This window comes from Schistocerca cancellata, chromosome 2, assembly GCF_023864275.1.
Source record: "Schistocerca cancellata isolate TAMUIC-IGC-003103 chromosome 2, iqSchCanc2.1, whole genome shotgun sequence".
Lineage (NCBI taxonomy): Eukaryota > Metazoa > Arthropoda > Insecta > Orthoptera > Acrididae > Schistocerca > Schistocerca cancellata.
This window is the reverse complement of record NC_064627.1, coordinates 781,276,512-781,296,418: the sequence shown is the minus strand read 5'-3', so window position 1 is coordinate 781,296,418 and position 19,907 is coordinate 781,276,512. Positions and strand designations below refer to the sequence as shown.

The 19,907-nt window shown below is 42.6% G+C and overlaps 1 protein-coding gene across 1 annotated transcript in view; it reads left to right on the top strand.

Annotated features, from left to right (window-relative positions):
• The window catches only part of LOC126148370 (uncharacterized), a 58,977-nt gene extending 58,280 nt beyond the window's left edge, over positions 1 to 697 (top strand). The window contains exon 4 of the mRNA XM_049915754.1: positions 76 to 697. Coding sequence (XP_049771711.1) covers positions 76 to 468 — 393 coding nt within the window. The 3' untranslated portion in view covers positions 469 to 697. The remainder of the gene's footprint in view (positions 1 to 75) is intronic.
• Positions 698 to 19,907: the final 19,210 nt, after the last annotated feature.

The following is a 19,907-nucleotide window of genomic DNA, read 5'->3' as shown; positions in this document are numbered from 1 at the left end:
AGGTGGGGCATGTTAATCTATCACTTCAGTATTCAACGGAATTCATTTTGCTCTGCTGCCTTTCTACATCCACAGATGACACACGTGTCCAGCCCTGCCCGCGACCTGGCATACTTCCTGTACGCGAACACCGGCCTGGATGTGCACGAGCGCCTGCCTTCACTGCTGGAGACCTACCACACACAGCTACAGGCGTCGCTGCGCGCGCTGGGGATGGCAGCTGCGGCGGACGCCTACCCGCTGGACGAACTGCTCAGGGACATGGAGGACCTGAAGCATTTCACCCTCTACACTTCCGCCTTCTGTGGTTTCGTGGTCTCCTCGGAGCGCGTCGGAGACAAATTCACGCGAGCTCTACAGGACTTCAATTTTCAGCCAGACACATTGTATGGCGTGTATGACAACGAATACTCCCGACCATATATGCAGTACATCATACGCCACTTCGAGAGTAAGGGGCTCCTGTGAATCACATTGACTATACAGTGTGATACAGCACTAGAATTGCATAATGACTTCAGTATTTTATGCGACAAATCTTGCCACAGCACTACAACGTCTGCAATACATGCAGAGTGAAATAATTGTTAATTTAACTTTCAACTCCATGTGTAACTTGCTCCGTTCACCTTCTCACTGAATGAATTTTTTTTCTAAACGACAAAAATAAAAAATCAGTATCTCTGGTTGTCATTAATTGGATTGAAACACCCTTTTGTTTCATATTCACCACTATTGTACAATTTTGGGTATGTAGCCATTCTCAAGTGGTAGTACAGCATAACTCACGTATGTACTCTAGTACACTCTTACACTTGTAAATGGTATGTTGTGTCACAGATTATCAACTTGATGTCACGTCTATCATTGCAAATTCTGACCAATCCTCTATGTTTTACCATTTTATGAATTTACGAATACTTCGGCTTGTAACCTAAGTATGTGCATTTTGTGGTTCATACTATCCAATCGCTCGAAATAGGCTGCACAGTCTAAACTGCGCAGTAGTAGTGAATTCAAAAGAAAAGAATGTTTTAATACAGCCAGTAGCTGCCACTGGAATAGATTTTTATCTTTCAGAAAATTTGTGTTAGTTGTGGATCCCATTAGAACTAAAATATTTGAAGTAACTGTGATAGTTACGACTTTTAGAGAGTGGCTGTTTTCACAATATTTACGCACTTGTAAAATTTATCAACTCTCCATGTCGAATTCCTTACTGATGTGTTCTTTATGTTTTCACATAATGCAATTTCAGAAAGTAATGGACAAGTAGGTTGTTGAGCTATGTACACTATGTGATGTTTAACGAATTATGAAACAAGTAAACCTGATATTACTCTTGATCAGAGGTGTAATGTTGGCCCAGCTGAAAAAAAATCGCGCTCTCTAAAATGAAATGCATAATCTGTAAGTAACTACGTAGAATTCATTACAGCAGGAAGAAGCAGAAATTCAATTCAGTGTGTTGTATAATTCCATATAACATAAAGACAGTGATTATCTGTTCATTATTTTCAAAGTATTAAACAAAATTATCGGTAAACGTTAAACAGTTAAATGCATTGTAGTGACTGACACTCAATGTACATAAGCATAGGCGTATACTTGTATCTGTTGTTTGTTGTACTTGTGCTTCTAAAGCCTCGCTGTACTCATATGTATCTCTAGTGAAACTAGACCGTGCAGCGTGCCTTCTGTGACGCGAAGGTATTGATAATTTCACTGACATCAATGGATCTAGTTCTCTCACTTTCGATACTGAGAAGGCTGAGTTCACTAAGCCTGTCTTGTCTCATAGAATTATGCAGATATTTCATTATAAGTCTGAGCATCGAAAATGAGCGTTCAGCTGAAGAAACAGTAACAGGAATAGTTTAATACAGGTAAAATGTTGTGCATACATCTGGAACGCTAGCACCTACGATTCAGTTCTTTATTAACAATTGTTCTGTTAAGTCACCTACAGAGATTATTATTTTTTTCTTTTTTGTTAGAGCGATTTAGAAACCAATTACCTAGTCTGATAATGGACTGCAAATATTTCCTCATGTTCATTTTGAAGAATTACTGCTGCATTGTCAATCTCTTTGTAACAAGCATAATTTAGAAATTTTGGGAAAATAATTTTAAAGATGTGGCTAACATTATCCATACGCTCAAACCTGCTTTTCAACTGGTCTACAATATTGTCCAAACTGTGATTACGACAGTGATTCTGAAATATATATTTCCATCCGCTAGCCATTCATCCTGACAGAGTTCATTAAAACGTTTTTTCATTCTTCGAATTCTTTTATTTTCAAATTCTGGTGAAATTTCCGATTTCATTGCCAAGGATGTAGCTGATTACATTTCGTCCTCAAAATTGTTTCAATAGCAAGATGAATTATCAGCTGCATTCTGAAGAAGAGTACGCACTTTTCAAGATACACATTTTCCGTCAATCTTGTGTTCCGTAAGAAAGAGGTTTTTTACGGGATTGGGTTGTTAGCCTAATGCCCAACCCTCCTCCTTCATCCGGGCGTGGGACCGGCACTGGCTGTTGAAGACAACTAACACCAGGCGGAGTTACGTCGTTAAGTACGAGACTCAAACTACGCGCTGCACAGTGCATATGTTTTGCAGTTTTTTGTCTTTGTTGAGTTCTCGTTCTAATAGCTTTGTATATGGCTGGCTTATGCGGACAATAGTCATGACTCTGACAACGGAGTTTAGTTAACAAGAGCCTCTTTTCGTTTCTTGCACTTGACATTTTCTTTTCTATTCCTAACGCACTATTATCTTTTACTTCACAAAAACCTAAAAAACTTTACTTATCTTTATGTCACAAGGGTTTCCAGCGACATCACATGGAACACTAACGTATCTAAATTTCTGAGTTACTTGATGTCTTTTGTAATTTTGTGTGTTGTATCTGTAATAACGGAAAAGACAGGGACAACTATAATGTCATCAATAATTTATTTTTAAACTGCACGAGGTAGGACATTTATTAACTCATTCTTAATTGAAGGGCTAAGGTTCTTTTGTGCGCGTTTTGTTTAATTTTTTAGATTGCATCGTAACGGATCGTACTTAGCGACAAGTTCGATAAGTGATGAAAAGTTTCCACTGTTTCATTTTCCAGTTTCCTCCCTATATCCCTGAAACGCTATGTTTAGGGTACGAGTGTTGATTCAGAATACGCTCAAGAGCGCCGGCCGAAGTGGCCGTGCGGTTAAAGGCGCTACAGTCTGGAACCGCAAGACCGCTACGGTCGCAGGTGCGAATCCTGCCTCGGGCATGGATGTTTGTGATGTCCTTAGGTTAGTTAGGTTTAACTAGTTCTAAGTTCTAGGGGACTAATGACCTCAGAAGTTGAGTCCCATAGTGCTCAGAGCCATTTGAACCATTTTTATTACGCTCAAGGGCCTACTTCCATTTGTTCTCACTTTTGTTTACTTCTGAATCCATAACTGCTCAACTATATTTTTCCTACGCAACGAACTGAAAGCAATGCATGCGTTAAAATATGCGTAGCTAGATTCGTGTCGTACTACACTTCTGGTTAGCCACCTCCAATCTCGAAACCTTCCCACCAAGCTGACGACGATTTCTGTCCCCCAATGAGCCAACATGGTTTACAGCAAATGGAGTCTTTTTAAGTGAATAACACAAGCATTCTCTCAAATTTTTTTGTGCTTCCATTGTGTACTTTGCATAATGTTCAATGGAGAAGGGCCTATTTTCCTGCTTAGCATTTTTTGGGTATAAAAAGCACTGGCGGATAAAGATTTTATTTAACATAAAACTTTTTAGTTTCATCATCTACATCTAAGCGGTAATCTACACTGTCATTTGAACAGTCCGGTCTATTAATAGGCCAAATTATACAAGGTATCTCAGAAGTCTCTCTCTGATAACAAACACGTCTAACACAGAAAATATGACACTTAGACATATTATCTTTTATCTTGAAGTTCGGGTAGAATATTCAAGTTTTTGTGTGCACACAAACGATTAAAAAATTTCCATGTGTGTTGCTTTTGTTGGCCAAAGGATGTCCAGGCGATATTCTAATTCCATCCATATGAGGGCTTATTTCAATAGTGGTACAAATCCATTACCTCTACTTTTCTGTCTATAATGCTTCTGAAATTAATGAGCCAAACAAACAGAAAGAAAGGTTCATCTCTAGCAAGAAGCCATATGCCTGAATATTTCTGGTATCTCAACCGCACATTTTTCAGCGCTCATTTAACTTTAGGACTCTGTATCTCAATATGAACAAAAATGGACTTGTACCACTATTGAAATAAACCCTTCATATGTTGGTCAATATTTCGTGAGGGGTGGTTGTTGCGGTGTCAGTAATTCTGCGCCCTAATGCTGTGATGTCATTCACTGGTATTTGATAAACCTGGTCTTTGACGTAGCCCCAAGGGAAGAAATCCAGTGGTGTTATGTCCTTTCGTCGCGGAGGCCTGTTGATGGGACCGCCACCCCCGATACATCTTCCCCGAAATGCTGTATTCAAATAGGCACGAACATCTAGCCCCCAATGAGGTGGACACCATCTTGTTGGAAAATTAAGCCCGGAATGTCCTGAATTTGTGGCACAACAAATAACTGCAATATCTCAAGATACGCATTGGTTGTGATTGTCGTTTCACTGAAGAGAAAAGGTCCTTCGATTTTGTTGTGCATGACACCGTATCAGGCGTTCAGCTAAGGTATGTATGTGTGTGTCCACAAAAACTTGACTACATCGCTTGCAATTTGTCTATGTGTCATATTATATGTCTTACAAATTTCTGTAATCAGGAAACGACTTCTGGGACAGCCGGTATTTATGGCTATATTCTTACATCTTCTTTTCCGATTTCACAATTGCTGTTATCGCTTTTCACTTAAGAACCGCATTCACTTACGGCACTGCAAACTTCTGTAACGTTGATCTAGCTCTGCCACCAGGAAGAGAAAAAATTACGTATTTTCACCAATTTGTTTGCTTCTCTTTCTAATTCTCGCTTCTTCTCCTCTGTTTTGTGCACCACTTAGATGTTCGTGCTCAAATTTGAACTATTTCATTTTTCTGTAAAAAGGCACTATAAACACGAAAAAATGTTAAACTTTAAACTATTCATGCCGCGTTCGAAAGATATCACGCCACTTAACAATACACCTATTCTAAACTTCCTACGAAGAGCGCTCGTCTGAAATTGGAGATGGCTGTTAATTTGTCGTTATTGCACCACAACGTCTTATTGGATAATTGACATTGTTGTCGAATAAAGACCTGTCAAAGGTTAAATGTTTAGAAAAAAATTTGCTTAATAGAATCTTAGGTACATTACACAACAAGAAAGAATAATTTTCTATCTAAATGTGATATTTTGGTATACTTTTTCATTGTTCTCATTGTTTTATAATAACTAATATGCGTCGTAATTTTATGACGATCGAGGACCGTGTTGTAAACCAAGTGTCACGAGAAACTGCAAGGACAAGGATTGTTTACAAAAACACACTCTTATAGCTGTTACTCAATGTTGATTGATTCTACAAAATCGTTTTGAACTGATCTTTTGTGTGCTTACTGCCATGTTTACCTTATAAATAGTTCTCTACTTGTATTTGAACACTGGAAAATTGAAGATGGAATAATGACAATATTATGAAAAGGATAGACTGATAAACGCCATGTAGTGGATATGTCCTTTTCATAATATTGTTTTTATGTTTGTATATATTTTAATTTTTTATATTTATTTTTAACCTTATGATAATAAAAATAATATTTATTTGCTTTTCTGCGGGTCCCTAAAGCACCGGGTCCGCCCGCATTGCATGTCCGGTTAATGTGACTCCGTTTATTAACAGTTCCATTGCAGACGACGAGATGTATCTCATTCTCAACATCAGTTTACTCAAGATTATGTTGCACTTTTCATTTCTGCTGTGGATGCAGATCGGAAACCAGGTAAATAATAACACATTGCAGCTATAATGAATAATAAAGAGACGGATTGTTGGAAAAATATCGTTTATTCACAGTGTTATGCGTCCCCATGCATATTTGTTCCTTGGCATCAGTTTCGGACTGATGTAGTTTCTAGTTATTGGCGTTGCAGACCCAGGGCTTCTCAACTGAGCGAATTTAAAATAATATACTAAAATGTGACTATGCACAGGGAATCGTTTCTGGGTATATACAACTGCAGTACAAAAAGCTTCATACCTGTACATAGATAATGTAGTTGAACCACTTAATATTTTATACGCAACCGAATATAAAGAAATATCCTTTAACATACGTCACAAAAAAAGTGAGTTGCTAAATGTGAAGGCATTGTTGTTGTATACTATTCATAAGAACTGTGAATTCCTCAGGAATAAATAACTTCATTGCCGAGCACGCAAATACACGGAGCAGTTCATACCATATCGCCCAATTGTGTACAAAGTCAACCATATAGCTGGCCAAAACGTGTCCGAACCAAAGTCCACAAGCACAGCCAAAGTCGTCGTAAATGACCGCTGCGAATTGAGGACAGCATTCAATCTACGCTAGTTCTCCCGTAACTGCCTTATTTATGGCCGTATGTCGAGGTGATCTCACAGATAATACAGGCAAGAAACACGCACAAAAGAAGCGGCAATAAGACCATAAAATAGTTGGAATGAAATTAGCTGAAGCAAATACGGCAGTGCTATTTTCATAAAGCCTGAGAAAGCCATAACATTGACGAACAGAACTACCAACAACAACACAGATCTAATGACAGTTGAATGTGACACCTTTAATGTAACATCAATGGACAAGCCCCATGCAGAGAAGCTCAACATGGTTTTACCACCAGACTTCAACAAGCAGACGACACAGTTCATCTTAGAAGACTGTAACTACCATAGCACTTCAGGGGACTACAGAGATACAGATGAGGACAGACATGAACCGCTGCTCAGAACGATGTCAAATTTTAACAGAAAATTAACGAAAACTTTACCACTATATGGCACTGTGAGCGCCGTAAGATAATTGAATTTGGCGGAAAATGATAGATGAATCGCAGTACGACGGCTATTGTGTTAGTTGCACATTAAACCAAACAACTTGTGGAATGTGCACGAGTACATAAGTTTGGCATTCAACAATTGTGGCACTCTCACTTATATTTCGTACTGAGAGAGAAGAACTGACAGTTGAAGTGGCCTTTGCGCACGTGCTTCGTGCATCCACAACAGCCAATCAGATCATGAGATTTTTTTCTTAGAGTACCGTGGCAATGCCTCAGTTTTGCCGAAGTGCCAGGCGACCCCTGCTTTCAGTCGTTCAGGTTTGTGTGTGTAAATGTGCATTCCACTAATTCTTTTAGTTTCTTGCCATGCTTGAGGAAAATGGCTTGCTGTAGTGGAGATAAGAGGAGTTTTGGAGAAGGAGCTACGCTATAATCTCAACCATGCGAATTTGTATACACATTTCGTGTTTACTCTGAAAGGGGAAGGGAGAATGGTGGGCCTTTGATACCAGTGAGTAAAGTGATTGACAGGTTGGCAGAACCATTGAACATCTCTACAGCGATTATGAAGTGAATCACAAATGGTAAATATGCTCCCAATTCAGCCGAGAGCCCTGTCATGGTGACACCTGGAAAGTCAAGAAAGATATCATGTCATGTGATTGAAACAGACAACTTTGACGAAAGTGCTATCAGGCAACATACATACGCGTACTACAGCAAGAAGGACTAGCCGACGCTTAAAAAGTTGAAAGAATCGATGTCAGACATTGATTTGTTCACATGAAGAACAAGTATCTCTATTGTTAAAAATGAAAAAAATAAAAAAACTGGCTTCCGGTGGTAAAAGTTCTCAGAAGGAAAGGTGCTAATGGAGCGTGGAGACACTGTGGCACAGAGACGTCGCTTCCTATGTGAGTTGCTAATAGTGAATCCAGAGAATGTAATATGGATTGACGAAACATGGGTCAATGAGCGTCAAATACGATCCATTGCGTGGACAGACGACACGCACCACGGAACTGTGAGTGTGCCGGCTGGTAAGGGAGGGTGTCTATATTATGTTCATCGTAAGAATAAACGAATAACAACGAAGTGGAGGTCATGGATCGCTGGTCAAGTCTTGCCTTGGTCATCCTTTTTTCGTTAGTTTGAAATACCTACATTTAGTAAATGTAAAATTCATCATCATTTGTAAGAATAAAAAGTCTTCTTGTTTCTAATTACATACTGCATGCGAAATTCCTGTTTCAATTCAAATATAAATCCTTAATTATCTATATTTTATGAAAGCTTGTTGATAAAGATTGCTTAAATTAATAGAACATGAGAATTTAATTTTTAGGACAAAAACGAAAAACCAAATACTCTTTATTTGGACTATATCCATTGTTTTATACCACAGATGTAGTCTCACATGAAACAGAGTGATAAGTGTCGTAGAAACATGAAAAACAATTATTTTTACAGCAGAGACAGGCTGAACAGTGAAGGGGGAGGCGTTTTTATAGCGGTAAGAAGTGCAATAGTATCGAAGGAAATTGACGGAGATCCGAAATGTGAAATGATTTGGGTGAAGGTCGCGGTTAAAGCAGGCTCAGACATGGTAATTGGATGTCTCTATAGGCCCCCTGGCTCAGCAGCTGTTGTGGCTGAGCACCTGAAGGATAATTTGGAAAATATTTCGAGTAGATTTCCCCACCATGTTATAGTTCTGGGTGGAGATTTTAATTTGCCGGATATAGACTGGGAGACTCAGACGTTCATAACGGGTGGCAGGGACAAAGAATCCAGTGAAATTTTTTTAAGTGCTTTATCTGAAAACTACCTTGAGCAGTTAAACAGAGAACCGACCCGTGGCGATAACATATTAGACCTTCTGGTGACAAACAGACCCGAACTATTTGAAAAAGTTAACGCAGAACAGGGAATCAGTGATCATAAAGCGGTTACGGCATCGATGATTTCAGCCGTAAATAGGAATATTAAAAAGGGTAGGAAGATTTTTCTGTTTAGAAAAAGTGACAAAAAGCAGATTTCAGAGTACCTGTTGGCTCAACACAAAAGTTTTGTCTCAAGTACTGATAGTGTTGAGGATCAGTGGACAAAGTTCAAAACCATCGTACAATATGCGTTAGATGAGTATGTGCCAAGCAAGATCGTAAGAGATGGAAAAGAGCCATCGTGGTTCAACAACCGAGTTAGAAAACTGCTGCGGAAGCAAAGGGAACTTCACAGCAAACATAAACATAGCCAAAGCCTTGCAGACAAACAAAAATTACGCGAAGCGAAATGTAGTGTGAAGAGAGCTATGCGAGAGGCGTTCAATGAATTCGAAAGTAAAGTTCTATGTACTGACTTGGCAGAAAATCCTAAGAAATTTTGGTCTTATGTCAAAGCGGTAGGTGGATCAAAACAAAATGTCCAGACACTCTGTGACCAAAATGGTACTGAAACAGAGGATGACAGACTAAAGGCCGAAATACTAAATGTCTTTTTCCAAAGTTGTTACACAGAGGAAGATTGCACTGTAGTGCCTTCTCTAGATTTTCGCACAGATGACAAAATGGTAGATATCGAAATAGACGACAGAGGGATAGAGAAACAATTAAAATCGTTCAAAAGAGGAAAGGCCTCTGGACCTGATGGGATACCAGTTCAATTTTACACAGAGTACGCGAAGGAACTTGCCCCCCTTCTTGCAGCGGTGTACCGTAGGTCTCTAGAAGAGCGTAGCGTTCCAAAGGATTGGAAAAGGGCACAGGTCATCCCCGTTTTCAAGAAGGGACGTCGAACAGATGTGCAGAACTATAGACCTATATCTCTAACGTCCATCAGTTGTAGAATTTTGGAACACGTATTGTGTTCGAGTATAATGACTTTTCTGGAGACTAGAAATCTACTCTGTAGGAATCAGCATGGGTTTCGAAAAAGACGGTCATGTGAAACCCAGCTCGCGCTATTCGTCCACGAGACTCAGAGGACCATAGACACGGGTTCACAGGTAGATGCCGTGTTTCTTGACTTCCGCAAGGCGTTCGATACAGTTCCCCACAGTCGTTTATTGAACAAAGTAAGAGCTTATGGACTATCAGACCAATTGTGTGATTGGATTGAGGAGTTCCTAGATAACAGGACGCAGCATGTTATTCTCAATGGAGAGAAGTCTTCCGAAGTAAGAGTAATTTCAGGTGTGCCGCAGGGGAGTGTCATAGGACCGTTGCTATTCACAATATACATAAATGACCTGGTGTATGACATCGGAAGTTCACTGAGGCTTTTTGCAGATGATGCTGTGGTGTATCGAGAGGTTGTAACAATGGAAAATTGTACTGAAATGCAGGAGGATCTGGAGAGAATTGACGCATGGTGCAGGGAATGGCAACTGAATCTCAATGTAGACAAGTGTAATGTGCTGCGAATACACAGAAAGATAGATCCTTTATCATTTAGCTACAAAATAGCAGGTCAGCAACTGGAAGCAGTTAATACCATAAATTATCTGGGAGTACGCATTAGGAGTGATTTAAAATGGAATGATCATATAATGTTGATTGTCGGTAAAGCAGATGCCAAACTGAGATTCATTGGAAGAATCCTAAGGAAATGCAATCCGAAAACAAAGGAAGTAGGTTACAGTACGCTTGTTCGCCCACTGCTTGAATACTGCTCAGCAGTGTGGGATCCGTACCAGATAGGGTTGATACAAGACATAGAGAAGATCCAACGGAGAGCAGCGCGCTTCGTTACAGGATCATTTAGTAATCGCGAAAGCGTTACGGAGACGATAGATAAACTCCAGTGGAAGACTCTGCAGGAGAGACGCTCAGTAGCTCGGTACGGGCTTTTGTCAAAGTTTCGAGAACATACCTTCACCGAAGAGTCAAGCAGTATATTGCTCCCTCCTACGTATATCTCGCGAAGAGACCATGAGGATAAAATCAGAGAGATTAGAGCCCACACAGAGGCATACCGACAATCCTTCTTTCCACGAACAATACGAGACTGGAATAGAAGGGAGAACCGATAGAGGTACTGAAGGTACCCTCCGCCACACACCGTCAGGTGGCTTGCGGAGTATGGATGTAGATGTAGATGTAGATGTAGATCGAGCAACCCATACAAATGCTGCATCTTTACATTTGCCACTGTACCATTACAATATGAACCCAACAGAAGTGATCTGGAGCCAAGTTAAGGGATTTATCGCGAGAAATAACAAGACCATTAAGCTGCCAGACGTACAGGAATTAACGCACGCAACTTTTTCACGTGTCACTGCCGAACGCCGGCGGGATGTAGAACGGCACGTCATAAAAAAAAAAAAAAAAAAAAAAAAGAGTAGGAAATAAGGCGCCTTCGTGGATTCTGTTGTTGGTCGATTCGTAATCAATACAGGAAATGACAGGTCCAGAACTGAAATGTATTTCTCGGATTCGGATAACGAAGGAGCTAAGAGATTACCAGACGACTGACTGTTATTAATACCTTCAGTGGCTTCAGTATTCAACAATACGGTGAAATCTCTGCAATGCGCTTTTGCATCACACATAGCTCGCTCAGAAAAGTTATCCTGTATGTAAGTTAGGAATTTTTATCACTTTTGTTTGTAATTAGAATATTATGTTAGGCGAGAACGAGAGCATATTATGCTTTCCGTCTGGTCACCTAAGAAGCGTGAGGAATGCTGGAGTTTTGCCGAATATTATTACATTCTCTTTAAAAATTAAATGACATTCAAAGCTACACTCCTGGAAATGGAAAAAAGAACACATTGACACCGGTGTGTCAGACCCACCATACTTGCTCCGGACACTGCGAGAGGGCTGTACTAGCAATGATCACACGCACGGCACAGCGGACACACAAGGAACCGCGGTGTTGGCCGTCGAATGGCGCTAGCTGCGCAGCATTTGTGCACCGCCGCCGTCAGTGTCAGCCAGTTTCCCGTGGCATACGGAGCTCCATCGCAGTCTTTAACACTGGTAGCATGCCGCGACAGCGTGGACGTGAACCGTATGTGCAGTTGACGGACTTTGAGCGAGGGCGTATAGTGGGCATGCGGGAGGCCGGGTGGACGTACCGCCGAATTGCTCAACACGTGGGGCGTGAGGTCTCCACAGTACATCGATGTTGTCGCCAGTGGTCGGCGGAAGGTGCACGTGCCCGTCGACCTGGGACCGGACCGTAGCGACGCACGGATGCACGCCAAGACCGTAGGATCCTACGCAGTGCCGTAGGGGACCGCACCGCCACTTCCCAGCAAATTAGGGAGACTGTTGCTCCTGGGGTATCGGCGAGGACCATTCGCAACCGTCTCCATGAAGCTGGGCTACGGTCCCGCACACCGTTAGGCCGTCTTCCGCTCACGCCCCAACATCGTGCAGCCCGCCTCCAGTGGTGTCGCGACAGGCGTGAATGGAGGGACGAATGGAGACGTGTCGTCTTCAGCGATGAGAGTCGCTTCTGCCTTGGTGCCAACGATGGTCGTATGCGTGTTTGGCGCCGTGCAGGTGAGCGCCACAATCAGGACTGCATACGACCGAGGCACACAGGGCCAACACCCGGCATCATGGTGTGGGGAGCGATCTCCTACACTGGCCGTACACCACTGGTGATCGTCGAGGGGACACTGAATAGTGCACGGTACATCCAAACCGTCATCGAACCCATCGTTCTACCATTCCTAGACCGGCAAGGGAACTTGCTGTTCCAACAGGACAATGCACGTCCGCATGTATCCCGTGCCACCCAACGTGCTCTAGAAGGTGTAAGTCAACTACCCTGGCCAGCAAGATCTCCGGATCTGTCCCCCATTGAGCATGTTTGGGACTGGATGAAGCGTAGTCTCACGCGGTCTGCACGTCCAGCACGAACGCTGGTCCAACTGAGGCGCCAGGTGGAAATGGCATGGCAAGCCGTTCCACAGGACTACATCCAGCATCTCTACGATCGTCTCCATGGGAGAATAGCAGCCTGCATTGCTGCGAAAGGTGGATATACACTGTACTAGTGCCGACATTGTGCATGCTCTGTTGCCTGTGTCTATGTGCCTGTGGTTCTGTCAGTGTGATCATGTGATGTATCTGACCCCAGGAATGTGTCAATAAAGTTTCCCCTTCCTGGGACAATGAATTCACGGTGTTCTTATTTCAATTTCCAGGAGTGTATATTGTTTCTCTGCTCGTCTAGTTTTACGTCTGATTGGGGGTTAGTTGGACCAGCTGACTGGCCAGTGCTGTCCAAGTTAAATGCATAGGTAAAGCTGTTGTCCCGCGTTATCGCTCACTCTACGTGCGTGTAACACAGCATGAAGCGTATCCTTATGATCGTGCTTGGCTGTACTGGACACAGCTTCTCTTCCGCTCCATGTGTAAGTAAATCCAATGAGATTCAAGCAAACGCGTGAGAATACATGGTGTAATGTTTATATCAGGTTTATTCTTATGATGAACACAGTATAATTATTGTTCATGCTAGCTCTATAAATGGTTTAGTGCCCGATGCTATGATGACGTTTCAGTTAAAATCAACTATCAGTTACCACGAGGAATACATTTGAAGACTGGTTCGTTACTCGTTTGCTACCAGATGTTACTTGTGGTAGTGTTTTTGTTATGGATAACGCACTACACTATTCTGTACCGTTAAATAAGGCACCAATGGCTGCTTTTTAAGGACAGACGAAGTAGTCAGCTGGTTGAAAAATAGTAAAATAGGCTTTGAGCAGAATATGAGAAAAGCGGAGCCTCTGGAATTAGTGGAACGATACAAGCCATAAAAGACGCGATATGTAACTGATACTTTAGCAGAGAACTACAGCCAAAAAGTTATGCCTCTTCCACCGTACCATTGCCATTACTACGCCATCGAATTCGTTTGGTGTCCAATAAAAACAGATGTTGCGGAGAGAAATAAAACCTTTATTTTGTGAGACGCGGAGAGGTTGATAAATGAAGCTGTCACACGAATAACGCCAGAAAATTGGAAGAACTTCATGCGCGATGTGTGGAAAGAGATTACACAGTCGAACATAGTAGAATATGTGAGAGAATAATCCGTACAAAGTACTGTAATTTCTTTATCAGACGGTGAAAACAGCAGCAGTGAAGACACCGAAGCCTGTGTGGTCGCGACGAGAGATGATCAGTCAGATGACGATGATCTTGGAGTTTCCATTCTCCCGAACAAAAGCTGAAGGTAAAGTCTTCATTCGATATTTTACACGTAACACTTGTGCATATTGCTGTACCTTGTAAACGTCGAAAATCCAGTAGTTGTGTGGGTTTGCCGCGGGGCAGTCGCTGGCCCACTGAACTTCCATATCGAATACTGGCAACTGCGCTGCCAGCCGTCGGAGCTGTAGGGAGTGTAGGTAATCCTAACCATCACGGCAAGGTCGTACAAAATCAGATGGTAAAAATTAGTTTTTCATTGCCCTAAGGCAAAAGTCCGCTTAAAAATTAACATTAAAATCAGTTCTTCGCTGTCCTGACGCCAAAAATCACATAAAATGCAACTGCTGTGAGACTATTGCAAGACGTTTACAGTATGCTATCCACCGTTTTCTTCCACAAGTCGAAATCGAGAAACAGCGTATTCCACAAGAAATCGGAGGGTCTCAGCGATCACGTTCAGAATGCGTTGCACAGTGTATGCCTTCAATTCGGCACTGAGAACAACATCTTTCAGATAACCCCACAGCCAGAAGTCACACGGATTAACAGCAGGTAATCTGAACGGTCGGGTTGTAGGGAAATTATGGTTGATAACTCCAGCATATCCAAAATCCCTCTGCAGCAGCTGCTTCACTGGCTGTGCAATGTGCAGAGGTACGCCATGTTGCATAAAAATGATATTATGCTGTTGAAGCATTGGAATGATGTTGGTGCACTAAAGACTCTCATAGTTTTCACCAGTGACGATACAGGTAACAGGATACATCTCCTCGAAAAATATGCCTTTACAGTAAACGATGCCTCCAACTCACACTACACAGTTATCTTTGCATAATGAAGCGGTACCGATTGGTGTGCGAGCGGATTTTCCGTTGTCCAAATTCTTCAAATCCGTGTATAGACATCTCCTTGGAGACGGAAATGGGCTTCGTCTGTCCACAGAATGTTCCATCGCCATTCATCTTTCAGTTCCATGTTAGAAATAAATTCTAGAGGAAACGTTTGTCTTACTGGCAGATCAGCATGAAGCAAATCCTGAATACGAGTAATTTTGTATGGATAGCAATGCAAGATGTTTCGTTGAATTTTATGCACTATGCTCACAGGCATATCCAAAGTTCAGGCAATTCCCCATGTACTTCATGCCTGCACACTCGCACTCAACCCCTGCTGCAACGGTGTGACCACATCTTCTACTAATGTCAGATGAATCAGTTTTCTTCTTTTGCCACACTGCTCTTCAAAAGAAGCTGTATTTTCGAATTTTCCCGAGTTCCTTGGTAGACATAAGAGCAACGTCTTTTTTCATACCGTTACGTGTCCACAACTTCTGCAGAGCTACTGATACCCAGTCACCATTCTTATAAAAGAGCTTTACCAGCAGCACGCGATCCTACAATGAGACATTGACATGTCTCAGACGCAAACTGAGCAACAGGCATGTACCCCATGTCTTTTATTTTGCATATTGTCACTTACAGCGCCTTCTAGTGCAAAAATTTTCATTAATTTTTTCCATAATGTCCAGCCTTTCTTCGATAATATCCCATCCAAATTTGACATAATTCTCAGCGTTTTGTAACTTTAAATTTACTTATAACCACCTGTATTAGAGCAGTAGGCAAAAATAAATAGCCGACCGGTGTGGCCTTGCGGTTCTAGCGCTTCAGTTTGGAACCGCGTGACCGCTACGGCCGCAGGTTCGAATCCTGCCTCGGGCATGGATGTGTGTGATGTCCTTAGGTTAGTTAGGTTTAATTAGTTCTAAGTTCTAGGCGACTGATGACCTCAGCAGTTAAGTCGCATAGTGCTCAGAGCCATTTGAACCAAAAATCAATAATTTACCCCTTCTTCATGACATTAGCCACCATGCTGTTCAACAGCAGGTTCTGGAAGTATGTATTCAACCACAATAATTGTTTTGTAAGCACAAACGTGTAAGATATCAGTATTTAAAAATTGTATACGCACTTCTTCCTAAAACACAATACTAGCCTGTCAGAATCGTATCGGAATACGCTGCAGTGTGAACAATAAAATACAATTCTTCTGTGGGGCTAGTGTTTACAGAGTGTGTATGTGTGCTATCTTTCCGAAATTGCTCTGCTAACTGAGCTTCTAAATTTCCTCGCACAGCGTTTTCCTGGTGCAGTTTTGCCTTAAATATGACGGGGTTGCCTCCAGTCGAAATATCGGCAGCTGTCAATGACGTCACACAACTGAATTCCCGTAGTTTACCTAAAGATTGTAGAAGCCGAGAGAAACTTACGTTTCAAGAGATGGTACACTTTGCATTTCGATGTGTGAATGAAATTCACTGTTAGAAAATAATCAGAATTCACAACTACATAATGAGGATTATCCATCCGCCATAATTTTATTTTACTAACACTGATTTTCCTTACTCAATAGGAGCTAGTCTCATCACTGAATACTAAACCTTCACCGAATCTACCCCCTTTTTAAAAGGCCATTCATGTCTGTACTGGAGATCCCACTGTTTGGTTTCATTGTTATTTTAGGTTCAGTCAGTATAGCTTACTGGAAAGGTGATTATCAAATTATGTTACGTAATGGGTTGTAGATAGTAACTTTACTGAACACCCATAACTATTCTAGCTCCTATTAGATATGCACAGATGATATCCTGGTACAAATATGGCACTGATGGGCTACTTGACTGAAATTTATGAGAAGTAGAACATCAAAAATTACCCTGTTTTCTGTATTTACTTTACTTTTCCTCCCTCTGTGAAAATCAGAGGTGTAAGTAACCATCACACAAGCACATTTGTCTCGCTCATTTACTTAATTTATGAGGATAAGAAAAGATGAAAATGGTTCCTAAGTAACAAAAGTTATGTTCCATATTAGTACTAGCCTTTTCCTCTTAGGTTTGCCTGTGTACATGTTTGACACATATATCACAGACATCGCCTTCTCCCCTCACTTTTGGTCCATCTCCTCTTTTCACCAGTCTGCTCATCTCCTCCTCCCCCCATATCCGTCAGTTTCCTCCTACACCCCCTCTATTTGCCCAGCCCCTTCCGCCACTGTCTCTCTGTCCACCTTCTGTTCCCTCTGTCTCCTCGTCCCTTCCCTCTCTAACCATCTATTCCCCCTCCCCATATCTCTGTGTCCTCTTCCCTTCCCTCTCTAACCATCTATTCCCCCACCCCATATCTCTGTGTCAATCTTCTCTTCCCCCCGCTCTCTGTGCCCATCTGCTCCTCCCTGATTTCTCTCTATCCAACTACTCCCACACTCATCCTTAGCCCTTCTCCTTCTCTCCTACTCTCTCTGTCAGTCCCATCCTTCAACCTTTCTCCCTGTCCACCTCTTTCTCCCCCTCTCTCTCTGCCCAACTCCTCCGACTCTCTCTCCATCACTCCAGACCCACATCTTGTTCCATTTCTTCCTCTGTCCATTTCCTCATGCTCCAAGTTCCTGCCCACCTCCACCACCCCATCTCTTCATCCCCTCCTGCTCCCTCTTTCTGCTTATTCCTTTCTGCCCCTCTCTCTGTATTCGTCCCTTATTGCCCCCTTTCTATCTCCTCCTCAATCGATCTCAACCTCTCCACAGCTATACCAACCGCCAGCCGGTGTGGCCGAGCGGTTCTAGGTGCTACAATCTGGAACAGCGTGGCCACTACATTCGCAGTTTCGAATCCTGCCTCGGGCATGGATGTGTGTGATGTCCCTAGGTTAGTTAGGTTTAAGTAGTTCTAAGTTCTAGGGGACTGATAACCTCAGAAGTTAAGTCCCATAGTGCTCAGAGCCATTTGAACCAATTTAGCTATACCAACCCACTTTCATAGCCCCTGCAGAAAAGGTCAATAAAGCAGGCTCATATTATTCCCACGACAAGCCACTTGTGTAAGAAAGTCTACATGCCAAAGGCCTTAAAACCATTTCTTCTGTGATACAGGCTGCCCTGCAAAGCATATCAATGAAGCAGGCTGATGCTACTCCCTCATAAGGCACCTATCATGCAGGGCAGCCTATATGGCAAGTGCTGAAAAAAGCCCATTTTTTGCCTGCATTTCCCTCTTACTGAATCTAGAAGATAGTAGACCCCACATTACTGATACTTGTAAAGTTTGCCCTTAGTGTGCCAAATTAAATGGATTAAATTATTTGGGGTTTTGAAAGGAGATCCTAAACATACAGAGGTATTTGTTACTTTATGTTGATATATAGCCTTCTCCCTGGAATTCTCCCATGTGCACATTTAGAACATATACTGCACATGCTACACATATTTCCACCTCCTCACACTATTGGTTCATTTCCTCCTCCCCCACTCTGTCCATCTCGTCCTCCCCACCTCTCTTACCATCTCCTCCTTGCCCCTTCTCTTATCCCTCTCCTCCTGTCCATCTCCTGCACCTCTCTCTGACGAGCTCCTCTTCCCTCCTCATCTCTCTCCATCCATCTTTTTTTCTTCCCCCAACTGGCTCTCTCCATGTCGTCCTCCCCTCTCCATGTCTCCTCCTCTCACATCTCTCTCTTTTCTACCCCCCTCTCTGTCTGTGTACATATCTTCCTACCCCAAACTCCCTGCAGATATCCTCTTGACATCCTCTCCACATATATCTCCTCCTGCCCATTCTCCCTACATCTCCAACTCCCCAGTTCATGCCAGTGAATTCCTCATTCCTCCTGTCCCCACAGATTTCCTCTTCCCTTCTCTCTATCTGCTCCATCTCTCTCTGCCCTCAAGCTGCCTCCTTCTTCTGCCCTGCCCTCCTTCCACAGGGTCTCTGTCCATCCACTCCTGCCCCCAACTATCTGCCCATCCCCTCTTGAACCCCACTCTCCCTATCTATCCCATTATTCCCCCTCTCTCTATCCATCCTCTCCTGTGTCCATCTCGAACTTCCCCCAACCATGCCCATCTGCATGTGTAGTCCTTACAAATGATATGGATGAAGCAGGCTGGTATTACACCCACAACATGCCTGACGTGAAATGTAGCCTACACATCAAGAGCTTGAAAATCTCTTATTTGCCCATGATGTTTATCAATTACGCTACGGGTCTCTGCGAAAGCAAAGTAACAGTTGGGGCGGATTGTTAGCGCTGACTGAAGGGTTTGATTGCGGAAGCCGGGAGTGCCAGAAGTGGAGGGGAATTTGGGGGCATACTTGCCACCCTGCTCTTGTGAACATATCTCCAGAAGGTGCTAATGCTGTAGTTCGAATTTCGTTGTGGGAGATGGCTTCCAGTGGTGGCGACAGTGGTGCTAGAGAAGGTGACGATGGCAAAGGTCCCTCTGGGTGTGTAAACCTGGGAACGTGTTCCTGCTGGGCGAGAGAACGGCACGCCCAGTATGTGTGGTTTGGAATGTTTAATTTTTTGACCAGAGCGAGTAACAAAACCTTGTACAGGTGGAGTTTCAGGTGAGGATGAGTTGCATCCCACAGGTGTTACTAATGTAACTGGATCATTGGCCTCTTGATGCTGTGAAACTATGGGGATGTTGTTCTCTGAGAGTTTCTCATCCAGTGCGATTTGCATTGAGCAAGCTGCATGTGGCTTCCCTGAGGGCTCTCCGTTTGCGACGTAAGCGGGATTCACTCTCTTTGCAGAAACTACTGTCTGCTTGCCATCTTGAAGTACTACAAAGTCGTGCAAGCCGTGTTGTAATACCCGATATGGTCCAAGATAAGGGAGAAACAGTGGCAGCTCGAATGTGTCAACAACTAACCAAACATGAGAAC